The sequence below is a fragment of the Monodon monoceros genome, unplaced genomic scaffold (assembly GCF_005190385.1).
Source record: "Monodon monoceros isolate NGI ecotype Baffin Bay Population unplaced genomic scaffold, NGI_Narwhal_1 Super_Scaffold_2, whole genome shotgun sequence".
Lineage (NCBI taxonomy): Eukaryota > Metazoa > Chordata > Mammalia > Artiodactyla > Monodontidae > Monodon > Monodon monoceros.
Genome location: NW_021703776.1, coordinates 82,018,063 through 82,042,955, shown reverse-complemented (window position 1 = coordinate 82,042,955; position 24,893 = coordinate 82,018,063). Strand labels below are relative to the sequence as shown.

The window sequence follows — 24,893 nt, the reverse complement described above, 5'->3', positions numbered from 1 at the left end:
ATTGATAGGTTGAATGTTTCTAGACACTGAGACTAAATATATGCGTTATCGCTTAGTTGATACAACATTTTATAATCTGATCAGACTTTGGAGAAAGGTCCTTTGAAAGATTAGATCTCTACATAGGGAAACAGTTTGCTACTAGTACTGTGCTTCAGCATAACTATTTCTGTCTTTGTTAGGCTTTGGCATAGGCTTGAGCTAATCAGACTGTCCTGTAGTTCTAAACTAGAAGCTGCTAATAGGCTAAAACAAAGGCAGTGGCGGGGGGGGTGTTATTTCAGTGTTAAATACATGCTCCATTTAAAAACTAAGAATTATTATTGAAACTAAGTAAGTACAAACTACAATGAAGAGTGTTGAGTTATATAACCTCTGGCTGCTTTTACTGACTTGAAAAAATAACTAAAGATCATATAAAATAACTTTAGAATTGAAAGTAAATTTAGAAATAATTTCTTCTAATCCCCTCATTTTGCAGATGAGGAAACTGAAATACAGAGAGACTAAATAATTTATGTAGGTTAATATATATTAAGCCCACCTGATGTTCAAGACTGATATATTCTGAGAATTTTAAGAATTCTCAAATTCGTGAATATCATTAAGTTGTGCTGTACTTATCTTTATTACCACCTTTCGACTTGATTTTATTTTACACATGATCTTTTTTTATTGACTGAAACTCTTACTTAAAAAGAGATGTGTGTTCCTATTTTCTTATTTCTGTATATAGAGCATATAAGATAGATAGGCTTATTACATCATAGCTGAGCCACTTTCAAGTTCAACATACCATTTAAAAATTTTTTCAAAATACCTATTTTCTAATTCTTAAATCTCTTCACTTCCATTATCTGTCTCAAAATTTGGCTTTCTTTTCTGAACACTTTTTCCACAAAGAAACTAAGTGGGTTTATCTGTTTGTTGACATATTCAGTACCACCTGTAGTATCTTATTCAAATTTGTGCCTCAATTAGAAGACAAATTGCTGAGTGTTCATACTTACTCTAGAATAGTCAAAAACACAAATATTTAATTTGAGAATCATTGAAGCCTATAGTGTTAGAGTTGCGTGGGCTAGGTTTTAGATTCTAGTTCTGATTCCCATGCTAAACAGGCCTTTTTTTGTGTGTGTGTGGAAGGGAGCAGGTTCATGCTGGGTTGGTGCATTGTTTTTGTCATTAGACTAGAAATGGAGATAACTTTTAAATGGGCTTTCAGAGATTACTTCTTTTATAAGGTTTGGTATGCGGTTACTCTGTAGTACACATAAAGTGCTCTTTAACCATGTATGATTTTTCTTAGGGTTTCTTCATAGAAAAACATTCTGATTTTTATGAAGCAAGGTAAAGGATAACTAGGATTTGCTTTATAGGAATTCGCCTTTGTAATCCCTTTTCTTAGAACACTTACATTTGGCAGAAAGTAAAACATAATGAATTAATTCTTTTAGAAGTGCTAAAGATCCATCTGTGTGGTTTGGGGGCCTTTTATAATTATAAAGAAGCAAGTATAAAAGTGTCAGCTTTAGATAACTGTCATTGTCCTGATTAATGTAGACTGCTTTTTTTTAAACAAAGTGACTAATCTCTGAGTATAATGGTACTCTCTGAGCTTTATCGTCTTTCTTACATTACCCTATTAATACTTGATGGTTATATCCACCAGTGGTTTCAGACTGAATCAGTGGTTTTCAAACCGTGCTCTGCGAAGCCCTAGCAACAAGCAACAGTTGATTTCCACAAGGAAAGAAATGGAAGATAAATAGATAGGACTCTCTCTGACACCATTTGTCAGTGAGATCAGCCCCATTTTTATATGTAAAAACATTGGAGTTTAAACACATTTCTTTTTTGTTTGTTTGTTTTTTGTGCGGTACGTGGGCCTCTCACTGTTGTGGCCTCTCCCGTTGCGGAGCACAGGCTCCGGACGCACAGGCTCAGCGGCCATGGCTCACGGGCCCAGCCACTCCGCGGCATGTGGGATCTTCCCGGACCGGGGCACGAACCTGTGTCCCCTGCATCGGCAGGCGGACTCTCAACCACTGCGCCACCAGGGAAGCCCCACATTTCATTTTTTAAAAATGTTTCTTTTGCTTAAAAAGGGAATGTAAAACCTTTGTTCTAACAAATAGAAATTTTCCTTGAGTTTCAAATAATGTAATCTTTACGTATGGATTTTCTCCTTAGACCCTGTGTTGGGCTATTTGATGAAAGGACTGTGTGAAAAACCTCTGGCTTCTGCTGCAGCCAAAGCCATTCATAACATTTGCTCTGTCTGCCGAGACCACATGGCTCAGCACTTTCATGGACTCCTAGAGATTGCCCGTTCCCTTGATTCCTTCATGTTGTCTCCAGAGGCTGCTGTGGGCTTGCTAAAAGGTACTTACTTAAGATATTAAGAAGGAACAGTCTCTAAGCCACTTCTAGGGGTTATATCAGTTGTATCCCACTTTTCAGTTGCAGTTACTCAGTTGCAGCAACTCAGTTCAGTTGCAGTTATGGGGAAGGTCACTCAGAGGGGAGGGTGTTGATTATGTGTACATGCATTCTTAGAATATTTTAAGGCTATATAACTAATACAAAGTGCTTACAGTATTTATAGCACGAACCTAGATTTTGGGTGGAGACAACACATTGGAACTAAACATAGTTCCTTTTTGAGTTGGGGGAAAGAATAAAAATGGAGACCAAATAAGCATTGCTATACCACAGAAGTAAGTGGAAATTTAAAGGTAGTGTGCCTGGCTCAGTCCTATAACTAGAAGTCAAGGGCTCTGGTCGCTTAATGGTCTTTAACCATTACTGATCAGTTTACACTGATCAAAAGGCAAACAGCCAGGGTGGTGATGAAACTCAGAGTAATGGAAGAACTAGAGATATTATGCTAGGGGAAAAGACTTAGAGGAGACTTTATCACAGTGGCTATTTTTAAATATTTGAAAGATTATCTTAGAAAAGAGGGAACAGATTTATTTTATGAGGAATTGATTGTTGACAGTTTACTGGTTCCTAGAAAGAAAATGCTTTGTAACCATACTTTCTGAAAACAAATTGGGGTGTTCTGTGAGGTAGTGAAATCCTTAAAGCTAGTATATCAAATAAAAGATTGAGGAATCTCTTATTGGGGTATATCAAATAAAAGATTGGGTAATACAGCCTGTGCAGCATCTTTTAAGTCTCTGTGAGTGGCAGACAGCTTTGTCCAGATTGGATGCCTGTTAAATGTCAACGAACTGTTCTTTCTCACTTCTATGATCAGGTTCCCTACCAGCCAATGTAACTGTGCATTTTCAGGACAGGTTTTCTTTTCGTTTCAATCTTCTTTTGCCGCATTTTCTGGCATTAAATCAGGTCAGATTTTTCTTAACTACTGCCAGTGGGTATTGCTGCCATCTTGTCATTTTCTAGTGAAATTTAACCTTGATGCTAATGTGACGTCTAACTTAGAATGTGGCATCCCAGTTATATCAGTGGTATCTTCTAGATATAGAAAACTTTTTAGTAACATTCTTTTCTATAGGGATGAATTAAAAGGAGAAAATTGTATTTGTCAGATTTTTTCCCCCAGTTTTAAATAAAAAATCTAATTCGTCCATGGTTTATAGACTGTCAAGAAAAATCATTCAGTTTTTTATTCAAATGTGAAGGTTTATGGATTTATTACTGTTTATTTCGGGGAAAAGGGCAGAGGGGAGATTTTTGGAACTATTTAAAAATGAAAGAAAGGCAAACTTAACTATTACTTTTCTGTTCAAAGCACTCATTTAAATCTTTGAAGAATTGGAAGTGGGGCTATCTATGTATTTAAACATCTTTAAACCAATAGGCTGCTGAGGAGAAATAGTTTAATATTAACTTCAGTTGTAAATGTCAATGTGAAAGTCAGTATGGTCTTCTAAGCCAAATAAAGAAAAACCCAACCATAAATAACAAACTATTATAATTTAAAAACAGTGCTGATCTTTTTGAAAGAATGGAACCAGTCAGCCTTTTCTGTTAGCCATATGATGTAGACCAATGAATTACCTCAGTTCAGCTTTTATTTTCTTCATTTGTATCATCTTTTGTCTTTCAGGGACAGCGCTTGTCCTAGCCAGATTACCTTTGGATAAGATTACTGAATGTCTTAGTGAACTATGTTCTGTTCAGGTTATGGCATTGAAAAAGGTGAGTCCAGTTAAGTAAGGGGTGAAACAAATATAATATGTTTACATGTTAGAAAGGAAAAGACAAAATTTTTTATTTGCAGGTGGTCTTTTATCTAACCAGAAAAGCCAAGAGAATGAACTGAGAAGTTATTAAAATTTATAAGTTTATCAAAGTAGCTATATATATGAAATAAGTATTCCAAAATCAGTAGATTTTCACTGTATCAGAAATACCATTTACAAGATGACAGTGGGAAAAACACCATTCAAGTTAACAACCAAAACCATAACCTACCATGTTTCCTTGAAGAGTGTTGTAAAAACGTCAGCTCTTCTCAAATTACTTTTATGGTACCATAGCAATGACCATACCAGTGGGATTTTTAGGAGAACTTGACGAAGTGACTCTAAAGTTTATCTCTAATAATATGCTGGTAGAAGTATCTAAGAAATTTTAGGAAAGAAGAGTAAGAGGTAGCAACTTGCCTTACCTCTTAAAATATATTATAAAGCTATAATAATTTTGAAGCTTTATATTATAAAAGTATAATATAAATATATATTATATAGTATAATACATATAATCTATATTATAATGTATAATGTCTATAATATCCTAATCATTGTAAAAGTAAATGGGAAAAAATTAAATGATACTGTTTTCTACTCCACAATGATCATATAGTAAAAGTTAATATGCATTCCTGGCCAGGATGCAGGAAGATGGAGGAAAATAATTTGCTAATATGAATTTAAAAGTTTTTACCATTTTGAGTAACTTTCAGGAATCTGTTATAAGGAAATAATCAGAGATTGAGACAGAGGTTGATGTACAAGGGTATATATTGCAGTGTTTGCTGTACGTTTGTATGTGTAATGACTGGGTGTTAATATCTGTCTCTTCAGCTGTTGTCTCAGGAGCCCAGCAACGGCATATCCTCAGATCCCACTGTGTTCTTAGATCGCCTTGCAGTGATATTTAGGTAAGAAGAGAGATGCCAGGTTCCTGCCCTGGGTTAAAAGCTCAAGTGAGACCATTATGTATTGAAGTAAGGAAGTGTTTTTTCCTCCAACTTCTGAGTACCTCCTATAAACTCCCTCTATCAGGAGACTAATTTAGTCCTATTACAATTGCAAAGGCAAATTCTAAGAATTTATTTTTGGTAGACCTTTGTCAAAAGACCCTTTAAAATGTAATTAATTCTCTAGGTCTCTAGATCAGTGATTCTCAAACTTTAACATGCATCAAAGTTGCCTGTAGTACTTAAATTACCAAGGCAACAGATTGCTGGGTCCCATTCCCAGAGTGTCTGATGGATTGGATCTTGGATAGGACCCAAGAATTTACATTTCTAATAAGTTCCCAGATGCTATTGCTTTTTATTCCAAGGACTACACTGTCAGAGTCATTGCTATATAGTGTATGGGTGCAAAAAAATAAAAATAATGAAGCCTCTTCAATAACCAGGTGAAATTAAACTTTCTTTGAAGTCAAGAGGAGCGTAATGATTAAAACTGCATTAGAGTGACAGTGTTCAAAGAGTGATCCTTTCTTAGTTACATAATATAATTTGCGAGTCCTGTAGGTATAACTGGAATATCAATTAATAGTTGCATAAAAACCTATGTGGAAGAAATTAAAACTGAGGTGTTTGTTTTAGCTTGTTCTTTTTTTTTTTTTTTTTTTTTAGCTTGTTCTTATCTACACGTATCTTTTCCTGAGTTGGTATAATGCTTTCCTTATATAATTAGGGGAGCCCTGTTGCATACCATTCTGAGAGCCTATTAACAATAACTCCTATTTCACAATAAATGAAAGAAAATCTGCAAAAGGTGGACATGCCCTGATTTTTTAAAAATTAGATTTTTATTGAGTTGCTATTGAGCTTTTTAAAATTAAAGAATTTTGTTCCTTTAAAGAGGTAGGTAGCTAATCGTAGTGGGTTTTTTTTTTTTCCCCCTGCTTTCCTTCAAATTAGTGGATTCTAGAACTAGACAAATAGTTGGATTGGATGTACTGTGGGTGGGCCCATGTTGTGTATCATTGGATTTAGACTAGAACCATGAGAAACGTCTTTGGTAGACCAGGGTTCCTAATGCTTTTGCCTTTTAATGCTGGGAATGAAGCAGTACTTGGTTTCTCATAGTGGATTTAGACAATCTGAATATATTTATTAGTTTGGAAGAAACTACATATTCAGGTTTATAAAGGGAAAAAAGATGGAAAGGATAGTTGTAGTGCCCCACACCCACAGCCCATGTAGCAGAGTTGGATTGAATTTACATGTTACAGTAGAAGAGGCTTAAAGGTGAGAAAAAATTGATGGGATGATTTAAACTGTGCTTGTGTTTGAACAGAGTGGGAGGAAAAGGTATTGATTCTTAAAAATACTCTGGTTTTCTTTAATTGGTGAGAATGATACTAAGTAAACTAGCAGGGATTAGGGCCCTGGGTCCTTGATGAAATTGCTCTTCTTTCGCTAATTTGGGCCATTGTCTTTCCCCAGACACACCAATCCCATTGTGGAAAATGGACAGACTCATCCGTGCCAAAAAGTCATACAGGAAGTAAGTGCTAATGTATGCCTGTGGATCTTCCTTTTTCCTTATAAGGCTCTGGGTAACTAAAGTGAGAAGGTACTGTCTTCTAGGTTCACAGGAAGATTCAATTTGTTGATATGCTTTAAATATCAGTGAAAAGAGGAACAGAACCATCCAAATAAATATTTTTGATTTTAGATGTGGTAAGAAAACAGGCTGTGGGGAAATGCACTGAAAGGCCAAAGTAGGGAGAGATTAACTGTGTGAATCTTATTGTTGCTGGGAGGCATGATCATTACCGGCAAAATGTTTTTGACAAAGCCAGTTAACCATCATAGTTAGTTTCCTCTTTGATAATGTATTTCCTTTGTACTTTTTTAAAAAATGAGGGTAATGTGAGGATCAGAGGGCATGTTTTGAGAAGTGCTTTTCAGACTTCAGGGGGGAAACACCAAATATCCTTAAGTGTTCAGTGGTATCAAATCTTGCCATTTCCTTAGCTCTAGTCCTTTTGTTCAAGGTCTTCCAACCTCTTGGAACTGTCTTTAAATATCTCTTCCTCTATAATTCATTCTGCTTCTTCCCATCCTAAATCAGGAAGTCTAGAATTTAGGAAAATATGTATCTTTGTCTTTTCGTAAAGTTAGACATGCTCCTCTTGTGTTGTAAAGAGTCATTGTGCTTCCGTTAAGAAGTGGTTGTTTCAGTGATGGGTAGTGTATTGAACCTCAGCACATATACACACACCCACTGACCAGAATCAGGCCATGTGTGTTCCTATAAAGAAAGATTTTTCCAAATTATTTAAAAGCCAAATAAGTTGTTACCAACTTGGGAGCATTGTTTTCAGCACTTAGTTGTTCATTTTCTTTCTGTGCTCTTTTCACTTTTGACTCAGATATGGCCAGTTTTATCTGAGACTCTAAATAAGCACCGGGCTGATAATCGGATTGTAGAACGTTGTTGCAGATGCCTCCGTTTTGCTGTTCGCTGTGTAGGCAAAGGGTCTGCAGCCCTGCTGCAGCCACTAGTCACACAGGTGAGTTCTCTACAAGAGGGAAAATGTACAGTATACGGAATTTTGAAATAGGAGCCTCTTAGAACAAAAACTCTGCTGATGAAATGAAACATTTTTGTATTTCTTAAATACAAACTAAAATATATTTGAAAGAGATAAGTAGTGCCTGTGGTATGTTATTTATTAGGCAAATAGCCTGTAATCTGTTCTGTATAGTGATAGTCTAAATAGCAGCACATTTCAGTGTGGAATTCAGAAATGGGAATGACTTTAATGCTCAGCTCTTATATACCCATGTTAAGCATTTTATATTAATTTCCTTTTTAAAAATGTGGCAAGTCAAACTTTGCTATTTCTGACCCAAAGAGATGTTCTTCTTTCTTCACTGTAGTTAGTTATTTACATAAGTCTCTTATTTGTCAAGAAATAAATTTGACTCTTTCAGTCACCAAGATTGGTATGTAATTATGATGGTGTGCCTCACTGTACATGGCTCTCTGAGATCATATTCATGTCTAGAATATTCTGTATGAGACACTTATGACTAGTGACTTAATTCACTAAGTAATTTATGTTGGTGTTAACCTTACAGTAGGGCCGGAGCTAGATTTAGGCAAGTGAGGTGCCATGGGCACAAAATTGACGGAGGTGAGGCAAAGTGTGACTCTGAGCAAGTACCTTCTCAGATTTTGCACTCATGCTGTGAGGAGAACTACCACAGGGCTTCAGGCTAGACCCCACCCAGCCAACGTGAAGTGACCCTTCTCCACCTGAGCAGAGTATCTATCAGGCTGACTCTGACAGTGAGTGCCCCCTCAAGTTCTGCCTCACTCTTAAGGAAGCTCTTACCCAGAGCCAGGATCATGCTGTTGCAATGTCAGTTGGCACTTACATAACCATGCCTCCTTAAATTGTAGATTTGATTAAAGTTTGTACAGGTAAATATTTTAACAGAATTTTAATTTTTAGTGATTTTCTGCATTTACTGTACCCTGAGTACAACAGTATATGTTTGCATTTAGGCTGTGTCCACCTCTGGTCAAGTGTCCCCTTCAGTGCAATACATTCTGGGTCCAATACAATGTGATTTAACTCCCCTTTGCTATTGGAGGATACCTTCATGACTTTTATGTTATTCATTTATTCCAGTAGCATAGGGTAGCATCTTATGTGACAAAAATCCCATAAATTCGAGGTCAGTAAACTACAGCCAGTGGGCCTGCCACGTGTTTTTGTAAATAAAGTTTTACTGAGAGATAGTCATGCTTATTCATCTAATTATTGCTTATTGGCCATTTTTGTGCTACAGGGAAAAGTTAAGTAGTCAAAAGATTGTAAGGCCGGCAGAGCCTAAAACTTTTACCATCTGGCCCTTTAAGAAAAAGTTTGCCAACCCGTAACTTATATCGTTCGTTAAGTACAGCATATAGTTTTGAGTATACAACACTGAACAGATTCATAGCTCCCATCTCGTGTTCTTTTCATGGTATATGCTGATAAGTGCCAGTTACTCTGCCCTTCCGCTCCCACCAAGCTCAAAGAATTGAATTTATGTAATAAGATGTATACATACATGTTGCATGGGCTTTTTTTCCCTCTTTTGCTGTACCATGCAGCTTGTGGGATCTTAGTTTCCCGACCGGGGATTGAACCCTGGATGCATGGCAGTGAAAGTCCTAACCACTGGACTGCCAGGGAATTCTCATGTGATGGCATTTTAAATAGATGAATGTACGGTGGCCTCTTAATTTTTGGAGGATAGTAGGGTAAAAATCCTAAACAAATAATTTAATTTAAATATTTATATTGTATTAAAATTTTTATTCTGTAGAGATTCAGATATCTTGATTGGAAACGCTGTTTTTACTCAAATGATTAGATAGAGGGGTTTAGAAGCCAATTTAAACAATGCTTTCAGGGCTTTCCTGGTGGCGCAGTGGTTGAAAGTCTGCCTACCGATGCAGGGGACACGAGTTCGTGCCCCAGTCCGGGAAGATCCCACATGCTGCGGAGTGGCTGGGCCCGTGAGCCACGGCCGCTGAGCCTGCGCGTCCCGGAGCCTGTGCTCCACAGCGGGAGAGGCCACAACAGTGAGAGGCCCGCGTACCACCAAAAAAAACAACAACAACAATGCTTTCAGATTCTCCTCTAATATGAGGGGCATTGGATATTTTGTTCCTGCTGTGGTTGTTTTTTAAAAAAAGAATTATCTTTGATGCAAATAAGAGCAACTTGTAGGTTGGAAAATTAAGGTATATTGTTAGGGTTTTGTAAATATTACACAAGCCTTGGATAATAACTCCTTAATGGTTCCAGCTTGAAGTAAATATTATACAACTCTCCTACAACATTGTTTTGGAAAGATAAAAAAAGGTCAAAGTCTTGAAAGAATTCTAAATAGAGTACTTGAAAATAATTGAGGAATTGAGCCCTATGTTTTAGAAAATGTTGCCAACAAGCTTTAGTACGTTGTCTTAAAGAGAAGAGACCAGTCTATCTCAGAATTTCTTCCTCCAGACAGCTACCTAAGCTGATACTTTTTTAAAATAATTAATTAATTAATATTTATTTTTGGCTACGTTGGGCCTTCATTGCCGCACGTGGGCTTTCTCTACTTGTGGCGAGCGGGGGCCACTCTTCGTTGCAGTGCGCAGGCTTCTCATTGCAGTGGCTTCTCTTGTTGTGGAGCACAGGCTCTAGGCACGCGGGCTTCAGTAGTTGTAGCTCGCGGGCTCCAGAGCACAGGCTCAGTAGTTGTGGCGCACGGGCTTAATTGCTCCGCAGTATGTGGGATCTTCCCAGACCAGGGCTCGAACCCGTGCCCCCTGCACTGGCACGTGGATTCTTAACCACTGCGCCGCCAGGGAAGTCCTAAGCTGATACTTTTTGAGGGGTAAAGAATTGAACTAATTGGATTTTCCCTTGGCAGATGGTGAATGTTTACCACGTACATCAGCATTCCTGTTTCCTGTACCTTGGTAGTATCCTTGTGGATGAGTATGGCATGGAAGAGGGCTGTCGGCAGGGACTACTAGACATGCTCCAGGTATGTTTTCTTGGAGGGTCTAAAGGCCTAGCAGTGTGTTCTTCACCATGTCTTTAATTCTGTTGCTTCTTCATATTTCCTTCCCAGGCATGATGTTGTCCTAATAATAGGGAGGTAGAACTTCCTAGTTGTTCTCTGGACAGGCCTGCTTGGGAGAAGGAGAGAGAGACTGACCACACAAATGTACTGGTCATTACAGTTATTACTGTCTGATTTATGCTATCCAGAGGTAGGATTTTTTTGGAGGGTGGGAAGGTGGGCAAGTAGATTTAAAATAAAGGATCTCTAAGCTCAAGCATGTTTCTGTTTTTAATTTCTTGCCTGGAACAGCCAATGAACTAGTTTACTTAGGAGGGATGGTCTTAGGGTAAATAGCAGGCATTGGAAAAGTCTCCTGATATACTGCTTTTACCCTCTCCTATTCACAGGGCGGGGAAATATATTAGGGAGTTAAATCATAATGCTCCTTTTCCCAAGATGTCTTTCCCTTTAAAATTGACATTTCATAGCTATTATTATTAAAACATCAACTACTCCCTTAGTGGACCAGATCATATCTAGTACATAAGCACAGTCTTCAGTTTCAGAAACTTCTAAAAATTTGAGGTGACATCTACCCAGTTTCATCAACAGAAATCTGTACCCTCAACCCTTTCTGAAATGTGGACTTCATATGTGAAGACTGTTTTTGTCAACTGAGAAAGATTTATATCTTCCCTTTGTTGATCTCTCATCAAAGTCTTTTTCTTTTCTTATCTGTGCTTCCCCTCTTTGTTCTCTTTGTATATGTTATGATATTTAGCAAGTCTGAATCCCATGGCATTAATTTACAAGCATTTGTTTTAAAATCACTTCTTTTCTAGGCACTGTGCATGCCCACCTTTCAGCTCTTAGAACAGCAGAATGGGCTCCAGAATCACCCTGACACTGTGGACGACCTATTCAGGCTAGCCACCAGGTCAGTCCTTCTGAAGAGCAACCCTTTTTTTTTATTGCTCATCCTCATCACTGCTTGATCTTGTCACCTAACAGTTAACTGTTTCCTTCTCTGTGAAATGAGGTAAGAGGAGTAGGTAGATTAATGGTTCATAACCCAAAGTTAAATCGTGAACCAGAATATTCCCATAAATGAAGAAGAGTTGGATGAGAACAGGGGAAAATAACTGATTTCCTTGCATGAAGGAGGGAACATGCCCAAGGCAATAAAAATGAGCTTTGCAAGAATATTTGACTAGATAGTCTGTAGAATCCCATGTAGTTTTAACATTTTATGGTACTATGATGTCATGCTTTACTTAAACTTTTTCCTTGAGAAGTTTAGCATCCTTTAGATATAATCATATCTCAGAATAAAAAATCCTTAGGCTTTTAAGGTGCCTTAGAAGTTATCTGGTATGTACTTCCCACCTCTACCCCTAGCCAGCCACCCCACTTGTTGCTTAAATTCCTTTTACTAGTGACACTGACATTTGTATTCATTCTTAGTCCTTAGCTCAGGAATTTGAACCAGATCAGTTAGTAATGAACACTGGTTTTTTTGTTAATTTTTGGACAAGTCAGAAAACCCTTCTTTTTTGTGTGTGTGTGTATGTGTGTTGGCATGAGAGAATTGTTTGGTGGGTTGTCAACCTGTTTTCCCAGTGTGTTCCTTGAAAAATCAATCTCTAGAGATGCTCTTTGCACAAATGGTTGCCTGGTAAAATAAATTTGGAACAATGTTTTATCTTTTTCTTGGAGATTCTCTGTAAACATTAGAGGATCTGAGAAAACTGAGTGGGAAGTATAGAGTTCCCATATACCCCTAGCTTCCCCCCTCCTTCCCCACAGCCTCCCTTACTATCAACATCCCCCACCAGAGTGATCCATTTGTTAGAATTGATGAACCTCCATTGACATGTCATTGTTAAAGTCCATAGTTTACATTAGGGTTCTGTCTTGGTGGTGTTCTTTCTATGGGTTTGGACAAATGTGTAATGACATAATGACATATATCCACCATTATAGTATCATACAGAATAGTTTTACGACCCTAAAACTCCTGTGTGCTTCACCTATTCATCCTCTTACCCTCCACTCCCTCAATCCCTAACAATCACTGATCTTTTTCCTGTCTCCATAGTTTTGCCTTTCACACTGGCTGCTTTTATAGCCTAATCCTGTCATTTATATCTAGCTTGTCTTTCCACACCAGGTTTATTCAGCGTAGCCCTGTTACCTTGCTGAGGAGCCAGGTTGTCATCCCTATCTTACAATGGGCCATTGCCTCTACTACCCTGGACCACCGGGATGCCAACTGTAGTGTCATGAGGTTCCTACGAGACCTCATCCACACAGGGGTAGCCAATGATGTAAGTATGAACAATGTAGTCTTTCTACTTTGTAGCTCAATTGTTTTCTCATATCTCTTTCTCATTCCTTAGGGGAAAACCAGCATCTCCTTATTTGATCTGTGTTGGTAGGCATATTCCATAGTGGATCATTCAGTAACCAAAATATCAACTAATAGATTTAAGACAGCCTGTACTAAGTGTTGTAAGCTGTATCAAGTAGTCTGAAATTATCTCTGCTTCCAAGCCATTTGGTGTCTAATTGAAGAGAGAAGCAGATACAGTTATAAAGAATTAAACAACAGCAACAAGGCAGTATTTGATTGTCAGATAAGTGATAAAAGTCATGATTGCTATGAGATCAGAGGAGGGAAAACTCTTTGGAAAGAAGTAGGTTGGGATAACTTTCTGGAAGAGGAAGGACCTCAGTGGAGCCATTTGGATGGATTGGAGAGGGGAGGAAAACCTAACTGGGGTATAAATCATAATCAGAGAAAGTCAGGATAGTACTAAGTATACTAGTAGACACTTAAGAGACCTTTTTGGCTGGAGTAGTAAAGTGGTTCACAAAATGTTCAAAGGTAGGTTTGACTAGATGTGGAGTAGAATTGAAGGTAAGGGAGATCAGTGAAGAATTAAGTATGTGACTAGGCTAATTACTGAAGAATTTTGACAGTAAAAAGAGAGAGGGAAAAGAAGAAAACTAGAAGTGAAAGGCACTGTAAAAGTTTTTTTTTTTTCAACATATTAGAAATATGTGTATTCAAAGACTAAGAAGGAAGAAAATAAGTAAGATTTTTTTCGATAGAGATTAGATATCTGATAGAAGTCTTCTTTTTTCCAGTCGCTTTTTAAAAAAGGAAATACAGATACTTTAAATTATTTTTTAACAGAAAAAAAAAGGTTAAGAAAATTGCTACCCTTAATCTCTAACCATTGTTTCTCTTCTGTGTTCTATTCATGAAAAACCTAAGGGTTGGGCTTTCCTGGTGGCGCAGTGGTTAAGAATCCGCCTGCCAATGCAGGGGACACGGGTTCGAGCCCTGGTCCGGGAAGATCCCACATGCCGCGGAGCAAGTAAGCTCGTGCGCCACAACTACTGAGGCTTCGCTCTAGAGCCCGAGTGCCACAACTACTGAGGCTTGCGCGCCTAGAGCCCGTGCTCCACAACAAGAGAAGCCACCGCAATGAGAAGCCCGCACACCACAACAAAGAGAAGCCCCCGGTCGCTGTGCAACCAGAGAAAGCCCGCATGCAGCAATGAAGACCCAATGCAGCCAAAAATAAAATAAATAAATTTATTTAAAAAAAAAAAAACTTAAAAAAACCTAAGGGTTAAGGTTAATCTCAGCTGAAGCCCATGCCCATTTCCTTGAAACTAAACTCTTAATATTTTCTTCCTGGTGACAGAACATTTAGTGGACCTTGTGAATCCAGCTGTTATATATACTTTCTTCCCTGGGAAAGAGAGATTACTAGACTAAAGGGGAAAGAGTACTTGCTCTTTGGAAAGTTGAAATTAGAATTTTCCTGTTCCTGTTTTCTTACAGCATGAAGAAGACTTTGAATTACGGAAAGAACTGATTGGACAGGTGATGAACCAGCTTGGACAGCAACTTGTAAGCCAGTTGCTTCACACGTGCTGCTTCTGTCTCCCCCCATACACCCTACCAGATGTGGCCGAAGTGCTCTGGGAGATCATGCAGGTTGACAGACCGGTAAGATTGTTTTCATAATCTTTTTAAAGGGTTAGGGTTAGGGTTAGTCCCTAACCCTAACAAGTCCTAAACAGTTCCTTGAGAGGCTGACTATAACTTTGAAACCAGTCCTGTTGTATGTTCGTGGAACCTGATTTAGGTATATTGCTAAGTTTAATTGTTAAATGAAGGGGTCTATAGAAGGGTTCTTGAAAATATGTTTGTGTCACTGTCATAGGGTTTATTTATTACCGAAAGTGAATACTAAGCATTGAATTCAGCTATGTGGCTGGCCAGTGGGAAATTTGTTCACTTGTGAGAGATGCCCATATTACAGGTTATTCAACAAGTGTTAATTCGGGCTTCCCTGGTGGCGCAGTGGTTGAGAGTCCGCCTGCCAATGCAGGGGACACGCGTTCGTGCCCTGGTCTGGGAAGATCCCACATGCCACGGAGCGGCTGGGCCTGTGAGCCATGGCCGCTGAGCCTGCACGTCTGGAGCCTGTGCTCCACAATGGGAGAGGCCACAACAGTGAGAGGCCCACGTACCGAAAAAAAAAAAAAAAGAAGTGTTAATTCATTTCACGTTCCTTAAATAGCACTATATGGTTCCTTGGTAATAAATCTAGCCAGAGCATTTGGAGGCATATGCATATAAAACTAGCCTACAATCTATAGCTGGATTTGTTTCCCCTTTGGATTTATTTATATCCTGTTTCAGTTCTTGAACCAGGTTCTTTATCACCTGAGCATGCAAGTTTTTTTTAGGCTATCCAGTAATGTCCAACTAATTTTAGTACTGGACCACATGATTATAAATCAGGTTGTGTGTACTGCATGAAAGTTTTGAGCATAATGGTAACATACAGTGTATAGCCTGTAAATTATTTTTTTTAATGAGGTTTATAATTTGTAATATTAATATAAAAGCAGTTCAGGAAAGTACACAGTTGGACCTAACGTGAGCTGACTTGATTGAACCACAGAAATCCAGATACATAAGTATCTTATAACTTTTAAGTCCATGTACATCTTAATGTTATCTCCTATTTTATATCACTGATTGCAGTTCTTAGCTTCAATTTCAGCAGTTTCACAAAAAAAGAGTACACTTTCACTCTCAGACCCTAATGTTACTGAGCCAAAAGTTCTGCCTAGCCTTGGATTTGTGTGTTCATCTCCAAAATTCAATGATTAGTGTAAATTGTCTTAGGCATATGCATTACTTTATCGTTAGCTCACTCAAATGAAACACAATCACATGTAGGGTAGATGGTAGATGTGTAATGGATTTCTAACATTTTCTCTAGGTTTCTACTTCAGAAACAGCCCCTTAACTTTTTTTTTTTTTAATTATTTATTTGGTTTCTCCGGGTCTTAGTTGTGGCAGACGGGCTCCTTAGTTGCAGCATGCAAACTCTTGGTTGTGGTATGCATGTGGGATCTAGTTCCCTGACCAGGGATGGAACCTGGGCCCCCTGCATTGGGAGTGCGGAGTCTTAACCATAGCACCACCAGGGAAGTCCCCTCCATGAACCTTAATTCTTACTCATCAAACTCTGTGAAGCTCCTGTGTGGCTTTGGTTTCATCAAATAGCTCTGCAGTTCTTCCATTAGCTCAAGTGCTTCAGGAATGAATAGTACCTGTAGTTCCCTTGCTGGCTGTTCACGACACCTTTTCCATTTCAATCTAATACAGTAGTAGTTTTTGTTTTTCTAAAAAGTATTCTGTGAACCCCTGGGGACCAACAAGTTTATTCCAAACATTATTGATAAGAGAAATAAAATTTCCATACTCTTACTTTTAAATAAATATACTTGGTTTCCAGGTAACAAAAAACTTATTATGTACATTTAACCTTACAAAAAATTTTGGATTTGTAAGCATACAGGTAAGGACTAAAGAAGAAAATGAGAGCAGCAATTTGGGGCAGGAACAGAAACCAAGTAGCCCTGTGCTCTTAAATTTACTGTGTACCCACTGAATTGCTAAATTATTTTAAAGTGATTGTTAAAATAGATAACCAACAAGGACCTACTGTGTAGCACAGGGAACTCTACTCAATATTCTGTAATAACCTAAATTGGAAAAGAATTTGAAAAAGAATAGATACATGTATATGTGTAACTGAATCACTTTGCTGTACACCTGAAACTAACACAACATTGTTAATCAACTATACTCTGATGTAAAATAAAAAATTTTTTTAAAAAGTGGTTTTCTATAAACACCAACTTAAAACTGAGTTTTTGTAAAGGAACTCTTACATAAATTTAGGTTGTCTGTATGCTGTAAACTGATTGAAATCGTAACTAAGGATATAAGTCTGAAGAAAATTAACATTCTTGAGCACATTCTCAATCATACATTTTCAAAGTTCAACACAGATTCTTCAGTAGAAGATGGCGTACCAGCTTTGTCTCTTGATTTGAATATTTTGAGAAATAATTGATCTATATCAGTGTGTAAGTTTAAGGCATATAGCATAATGGTTTGATTTACATATATTGTGAAATGGTTACCACCGTAGGTTCAGCTAACATTCACCTTCTCCTATGGACACAATAAGAAGAAAAGAAGGAAAAAAGGAAAAAAAAATTCTCCTGTTGAAAACTCATAGGATTTACTTACTTAACTAGTTCTTATTTATCTTATAACTGGAAGTTTGGCCTTTTGACCACTGCCTCCAGTTTCTCTCCCCCCACTTTTTGCCTATGGTAACCACAAGTCTGATTTCTTTTTCTATGAGTTTTGTTTTGTTTTTCTAGATTCCACATATAAGTGAGATCATACAGTGTTTGTCTTTCTCTAACTTATTTTGCTTACCATAATGCCTTTAAGGTCATCCATTTTGTCAGAAATGGTAGGATTTCCTCGTTTTTGTTTTTTTTTTAAATTTATTATTTATTTATTTATTTGGCTGCGTTGGCTCTTCGTTGCTGCATGCGGGCTTTCTCTAGCTGCGGTGAGTGGGGGCTACTCTTTGTTGTGGTGCGCGGGCTTCTCATTGCAGTGGCTTCTCTTGTTGTGGAGCAGTCTCTAGGCTCACGGGCTTCAGTAGTTGTGGCACGCGGGCTCAGTAGTTGTGGCCTGCAGGCTCTAAAGCACAGGCTCAGTAGTTGTGGTGCATGGGCTTAGTTGCTCTGTGGCATGTGGGATCTTCCCACATCAGGGCTCAAACCGGTGTCCCCTGTATTGGCAGGAGGATTCTTAACCACTGCGCCACCAGGGAAGCCCAGGATTTTTTCGTTTTTTATGGTTGAATAATAATATCCATTGTGTGTACCACATACTGCAACTTCTTTATCCATTCATCCATCCATGGACAGTTAGGTTGTTTCCATGTCTTGGCTACTGTAAATAATGCTCCTGTGAACATGGGGTGTAGATATCTTTTCGAGTTAGTGTTTTTGTTTCCCTTGGATATATCCCAGAAGTAGAATTGCTGGATCATATGGTATATATATTTAATTTTTTGAGGATCCTCCAAACTGTTTTCCATAGTGGTTGTATCAATTTACAATCCCACCAACAGTGTACAAGGGTTCCCTTTTCTCCATACCCATGCCAGCACTTGTTATCTCTTTATCTTTTTGATCATGACCATGCTAACAGGTGTTAAGATGATATCTCTTTATAGTTTTAATTTGCGTTTTTTTCAGGTACCTGTTGGCCTTTCGTATTTCTTCTTTAGAGAAATGTTTATTGAGGTCCTTTGCCCATTTTTTTTTTTTTTTGGTACGTGGGCCTCTCACTGTTGTGGCCTCTCCCGTTGCGGAGCACAGGCTCCGGACGCGCAGGCTCAGTGGCCATGGCTCACGGGCCCAGCCGCTCTGCGGCATGTGGGATCTTCCCGGACCGGGGCACGAACCCGTGACCCCTGCATCAGCAGGCGGACTCTCAACCACTGCGCCACCAGGGAAGCCCCCATTTTTTAATTGAGTTATTTGGCTTTTTGCTAGACTGGTATGGGTTCTTTATGTATTTTAGATACTAACCTCTTATCAGGTATATGGTTTGCAAATATTTTTTCCCATTCCTTAGGTTGTCTTTTTACTTTGTTGATGGTTTCTTCTGCTGTGCAGAAGCTTTTAGATTGATGTAGTTTCACTTGTTTATTTTTATTTTGCTGGTTGTGCTTTAGGTGTCACGGCCAAAAAATCATTATCAAGACCCATGTCAGAATGCTTTAGGCCTTTGTATTCTTCTGGGAGTTTCATGGTTTCAGGTCTTACATTTAGTCTTTAATCCATTTTGAGTTACTTTTTGTGAGTGGTGAAAGGCATGAGTCCAGTTTCTTTCTTCTACATTTGAGTATGCAATTATCCCAGCACTATTTATTGAAAAGGCTGTCATTTCTACATTGGGTATTCTCATCTCCTTTGTCAAATATTAGTTGACAGTATATAGTTTAGTTTCTTACTGTTTTTGTTTTGGGGGATACTTATAGTTAACTCATGGGTCGTTTTGGATGCCAAAGCTTTGTCAGTTAAGGGTTCATTCATGCTGTTTGCCTCTGCTTGTTTTTGTCGGAGTAGAATGTTGTCTTCTACTCAGAAGGGGCAACACTTGGAGAATTATGCAGTACTTTTTAAGCATTTATAGTGGAATATTTACTTTTGCTCTGGTCTATTGTGTTCATAAATTAACAATGGGAAAACACGTAATGTAAAAAATTTAGGTATAAAAAAGTTATTTTACAACTGAAAACTGTGACCAAGGCATACATCCTACTTAAGAAAGGCATGAAGAAAAATTAGAGCTTTTTCAAAGAATAACAATTCAAATGAAAATAAGAACCCAGAGGAAGTCTCTAGAATTTTGATTTTTAAGTTTGCTCCCACTCCCCTTCCTCTTCAGTTTTTGTACACATGAAAGATATAGAGACTATGCTCAGATGTAAGTAAATTGTTTTAAAGAGCAACAAGAGGGACTTCCCTGGTGGTCCAGTGGTTAAGACTCCATCCACACTTCCATTGCAAGGGGCATGGGTTCCATCCCTAGTCAGGGAACTAAGATCCTGCATGCCGTGTGGCCAAAAAAAAAGAAAAAGAAGAAAAGAGCAATAAGAGTGAGCAAAAAACAAAAGAATTTTCTAACCCACAGAACAGGCAGGTATCACAAAGGAACTGACTGGCTATGACCCCTGCTGAGAGAAGTGACCTTAAAATCCTTAAGATTCTGGATTCATATTACGTGTATGCACTTTTTAAAATGTTTACTTACTATACTTTTTGTCCCTGCTCTTTCTGGTACCTGAACTTTTGCTTTGGATTGCCTTTGATCTCTAAGCTCAACAGTTTTCTGGCGGCTGTTTAATTTTTAAAATACTACATAAGTTTAATGACAGAAACAGAACAATAGCTTTATCCAGAAGCGACTTCATTTCCAAGGTTGAAAGGCTCTGTCTGAAATGATGCCTGCTGCCCCCTTGAAGGGAGTCTAGGCATGCCTTTGTAGGCTGTTCCAATCCCCAGTGGGTTGGAAGGCCAGAAATAGTACTTCTGTTAAGTCCTTTACTTGCTTCCAAGTTTGGGGAGCTAATGCTACTAAGGAAAAAACCTGTGGGTTTTGGTTATCACCTGTAGGATCTCAGTTGAGTAAGCCCTGCCTTCTTTTAAAACGCTTTTTCCTATTCTTTGTACAGACTTTTTGTCGATGGTTAGAGAATTCCTTGAAAGGTTTGCCAAAGGAGACAACCGTGGGAGCTGTCACAGTGACACACAAACAACTTACAGATTTCCACAAACAAGTCACTAGGTGAGTGATGATCAGCAGCGGGGGTATGCAGAAAAAATATCTTTGTTTTTTATACCAACTTAGTTATAGATACACCCAGGAGTATTTTTTGGTGTGTCTTTGTAAATTCAAAGTTTTGTGTCTGTTTAGCCTTGAATTGCACAAATTGGCATTGGAAACCAATCTGGGGGAAAGTATCACCATGCTGTACATGTGTGCCTCAGTTTTATTGTATTATACATATCCTGATGTTCTTCCAAAAGAACAGTGTGTTGAACAGCCCACTACCCTTCAGGAAATCTGTCTGTATCTTTTTAAAGTCCTTCCCAGTTCTTATCCGTATTCAGGGGTCAAGAATACAGGTGTCTGAATAGGTGAAGCATTGGTTGTAAAATATTATAGAGTGATGTGGACTGCAGTGAATTAGGAAATTTTTGCTGTGCCTAAAGATATTCAAATTCTAATTTAATTCAGGCCAACCAAAACATCTCTCTGGGATGCATTAGGCCCATGAGCCACTTGCTTACAGCTTAGTTAAAATGTTAAGTTGTACATGTGTGGGTTGTTTTTTTTTTTTTTTTACTATAAACATAATAAACATTTTAAATATACCTACATAGTCTTCCTAATTACAGTTTTATAGCTATAAGGTGTTGATTGATTTCCTTATAGTGCCTCTATTAATTTTCATTTTTTCAGTATTATGGATAATATTGAATGTCTAGCCTTTTCCTTCTTTTGATTATTTTCCTTAAAATGCAATCACTGAATCAGAAGTTATGAGACTTTTATGGTCCTTGATAGTATTAATGACAACAACTTAAATTGGATTTTGTAACTGTGTGTTACCTTCCTCTGATATTCCTTTTTCTATGTACAGTCTTTAGAATTTTGACTAAATTTTAGGCAATGGCTTATATTCATACAATTGTGGAACGATTTATAGGTCCAAGAATGAGTTGTTGCAGTGAGCTTGGTAATGGTGAAAAAGAAGAAGAAGGAAAAAAATGCATTTGATGATACAGAAAAATATATGATATAAAGGGAAAAAAATAACAATTTTGTATAACCCAACTTGCACTTAAAATGTTTTTTAATTTTGATAAAATACATGCAAAATTTACTGTCTTAACCTTTTTTTTAAAACCACTTTTAAGTGAACTGCTCAGTAGTGTTAAGTACATTCACATTGATGTGGGATTAATCACCAGAGCCTTTTCGTCTTGCAAAACTGAAAGTATACTTAACAAACAGCAACTCCCCGTATCTCCCTCCCTCCAGCCCCTAGCAACCATCGTTCTACTTTCTAAGTTTGACTATTCTAGATACCTCATATAAGTGAAATCATACAGTTTTGTCCTTTTGTGACTGATTTAGCATAATGTCCTTAAGGTTCACTCATGTTGTAGCAGGTATCAGAATTTCCTTCCTTTCAAAGGCTGAATAACACTCCATTGTATGTATATATCCTATCTTATTTATCCATTCATCCTTTGATGGACATTTGGTTGATTCTGCCTCTTGGCTATTGTGAATAATGCTGCCATGAACATGAGCGTACAGATGTCACTTCAGGACCCCACTTTCAGTTCTTTAGGATATATACCCAGAAGTGGAATTGCTGGATTACATGGCAGTTCTATGTTTAATTTTTTTTGCGGAACCACCATACTGTTTTCCATAGCAGCTATACCATTTTGCATTCCCACCAACGGTGCACAAGGTTCTAATTTCTCCATATCTATTTTATTTTTGTTGCCTGTGCTTTTGGTGTTACATTCAAGGAATCATTACAAAATATAATATCATGAAGCTTTTCCCCTGTGTTTTCTTCTGAAAGTTTTATACTTTTGGTCTTACATTTATGTCTTTGATCCATTTTGAGATAATTTTTGTATGTGATGTATGTTAAGGGTCTGACTTCATCCTTTTGCAGTTTTCCCTGCACTGTCCTTTTTTCATTGAATGGTCTTGGTACCCTTATTGAAAAATCATTTGACCATATACGTAAGGGATTTATTTCTGGGCTGTCTATTCTATCCCAGTGGTCTGTGTATCTGTCTTTATATCAGTCCCGTACTGTTTTGATTATTATGGCTTTGAATAAGTTTTGAAATTGGTAAATTGAGACCTCCAGCTTTGTTCTTTTTCAAGAGTATTTTAGCTATTCGCAGTCCCTCGAGATTTCATATGAATTTTTTTTTCACTCTAATCCTAGGTTTATTCAACACAATCCTTTTACTCTACACAACAAAGTACAAACACGACATTATCTAAAATACTACAAAGTTACAAAACTCAAAACAGAAAATTTATAGTACTGACTATACATTAAAAGCCAAAAAAGCAATGTACACGTTGCCAAGGTAACTGCATGACCACAGTGAATACCAGCACAACTGGGAGAACTGTGTTCATATGAATTTTAGGGTAGACTTTTCTATTTCCACAAAAAAACGTCGTTGGGATTTTTTTTTTTTTTTTTTTTTTTTTTTTTTGCGGTACGCGTGCCTCTCAGTGCTGTGGCCTCTCCCGCTGCGGAGAACAAGCTCCGGGCCCAGCTGCTCCGCAGCATGTGGGATCCTCCCGGACCAGGGCACGAACCCGTGTCCCCTGCATCGGCAGGCGGGCTCCCAACCACTGCGCCACCAGGGAAGCCCGTCGTTGAGATTTTTGATTGGGATTACATTGAATCTGATCACTTTGTATAGTATTGACACCTTTAATAATATTAGGCTTTCCAGTGCATGAACATGAGATGTTTTTCCGTTTATTGGTATCTTTAATTTCTTTCAGCAACATTTTATAGCTTAAGTATTTTATTCTTTTTGATGCTGTTGTAAATGAACCAACTTGTACTTTTAAAAGCTATTCTATTATGTATGATATATATATATGCAAGCTACTTTATTATGAATAGTAAATTTCTGAAAAGATATATAACTAGAACTTTTCATTTCATAACCTGTGCTATTTGCATTTTTTTCATGAGCATGGTATGCTTTTACAATTAAAACCAGACCTAGTTTTCTGTTTTTTTGTTTGTTTGTTTGTTTGTTTTTGCTGTACGCGGGCCTCATACTGCTGTGGCCTCTCCCGTTGCGGAGCACAGGCTCCGGACGCGCAGGCTCAGAGACCATGGCTCACGGGCCCAGCCGCTCCGCGGCACATGGGATCCTCCTGGACTGGGACACGAACCCGTGTCCCCTGCATCAGCAGGCGGACTCTCAAACACCGTGCCACCAGGGAAGCCCCCAGACCTAGTTTTTAAAAGGGAGAGAAAATTAAATGCTAATCTTTTTTTCTGAGAATTGATTTCTTGTCACTCTCCAAAATGGTTTACTTTCTTATTCCCAAGAGTTTCCAATAATTCTGTTAATGGTAAAATCCCAAATCTTTGAGTGCTGTTTTTTTGTAGTTTACTAAGTGGCCTAACTTCATGTCCCGGAAGTAACTGACTTTGGGCCATAGATCAAGTGACATGCATGACTTTAAAATAGCATGTGACTGCCTTCATGACACATTTTGCCAAAAGAGTGGATTTCCCCTCTACTAGGTAGGCATATATTTATTGGGATGACCTTAAAAAACTATTTTGTCTTTTTTTACTATGAATCTTCCCAGTAGAAGTAATATTGTACCTACAAACTGTCTCAGGGGAAAGAAGTATAACAGTTGCTTCTCCCTGCTTCTGTTCTGCTCTGTTTTATCTAGTGTTGTTCATTAGAAGGGCAGGATCATATTGACTCCAGATTAGAGCGAATGAGAGCCTGAGGAGAACCCTCAAAGGAGGACTGGGCTTAGAGTCAAGGCTGTAGGTTTGAATCTTGCCACTTACTGTTACTTTGCAGCTTATTTATCTGTAAAATAGGGTTAGTAATACCTCTCTCATAGGGTTATTGTGAAATACCAAGTGGAAATTTAAAGACGATCTGGTACATAGTAGGTGATCAGTTAACTTTTTCCTTGGAGAAGAACCTGCCAGAATGTCATTACATACTTGCAAAACTAGCTAGAGCATGTCTCCTTCAGCTGTAAGGCAACCTCCCACACATTCTGGAATAAGTTTCCACCAAGCTCATATTTCCTTATCCAGGCTAATATATGACAGGTAGAAACAAAGTGTAAGTCTGAAATAAAAGTCATGGACATTCCATAGTGTAAGGAAAATCTTGAGGCTAGGAAAATGAACCCAAATAATGTATTGCTTTGAACAAAAATATCTGTGATCTTTGTCCTGTGATATGGGACAATAAGGTATTTACCATCCTGGACTACTTGATCTTTTACTGCTAAACAAGTTCTGCAGCTCCTCCTATAGTAGGCTGTGACATAATGGTGGGAAATGAACAGAAGTAAGAGGTAATGTTG

General features: G+C 38.0%; 1 protein-coding gene across 4 annotated transcripts in view; it reads left to right on the top strand.

The window, feature by feature from the left end:
- The window catches only part of TNPO3 (transportin 3), a 113,419-nt gene that overhangs the window by 83,043 nt on the left and 5,483 nt on the right, over positions 1-24,893 (top strand). For all 4 annotated transcript variants that reach the window (XM_029234044.1, XM_029234047.1, XM_029234046.1 and 1 more), the window contains 10 exons: positions 2,194-2,385; positions 4,082-4,173; positions 5,061-5,137; positions 6,662-6,722; positions 7,594-7,734; positions 10,643-10,759; positions 11,623-11,717; positions 12,951-13,107; positions 14,637-14,804; positions 20,431-20,543. In XM_029234044.1, coding sequence (XP_029089877.1) covers positions 2,194-2,385; positions 4,082-4,173; positions 5,061-5,137; positions 6,662-6,722; positions 7,594-7,734; positions 10,643-10,759; positions 11,623-11,717; positions 12,951-13,107; positions 14,637-14,804; positions 20,431-20,543 — 1,213 coding nt within the window. The remainder of the gene's footprint in view (positions 1-2,193; positions 2,386-4,081; positions 4,174-5,060; positions 5,138-6,661; positions 6,723-7,593; positions 7,735-10,642; positions 10,760-11,622; positions 11,718-12,950; positions 13,108-14,636; positions 14,805-20,430; positions 20,544-24,893) is intronic.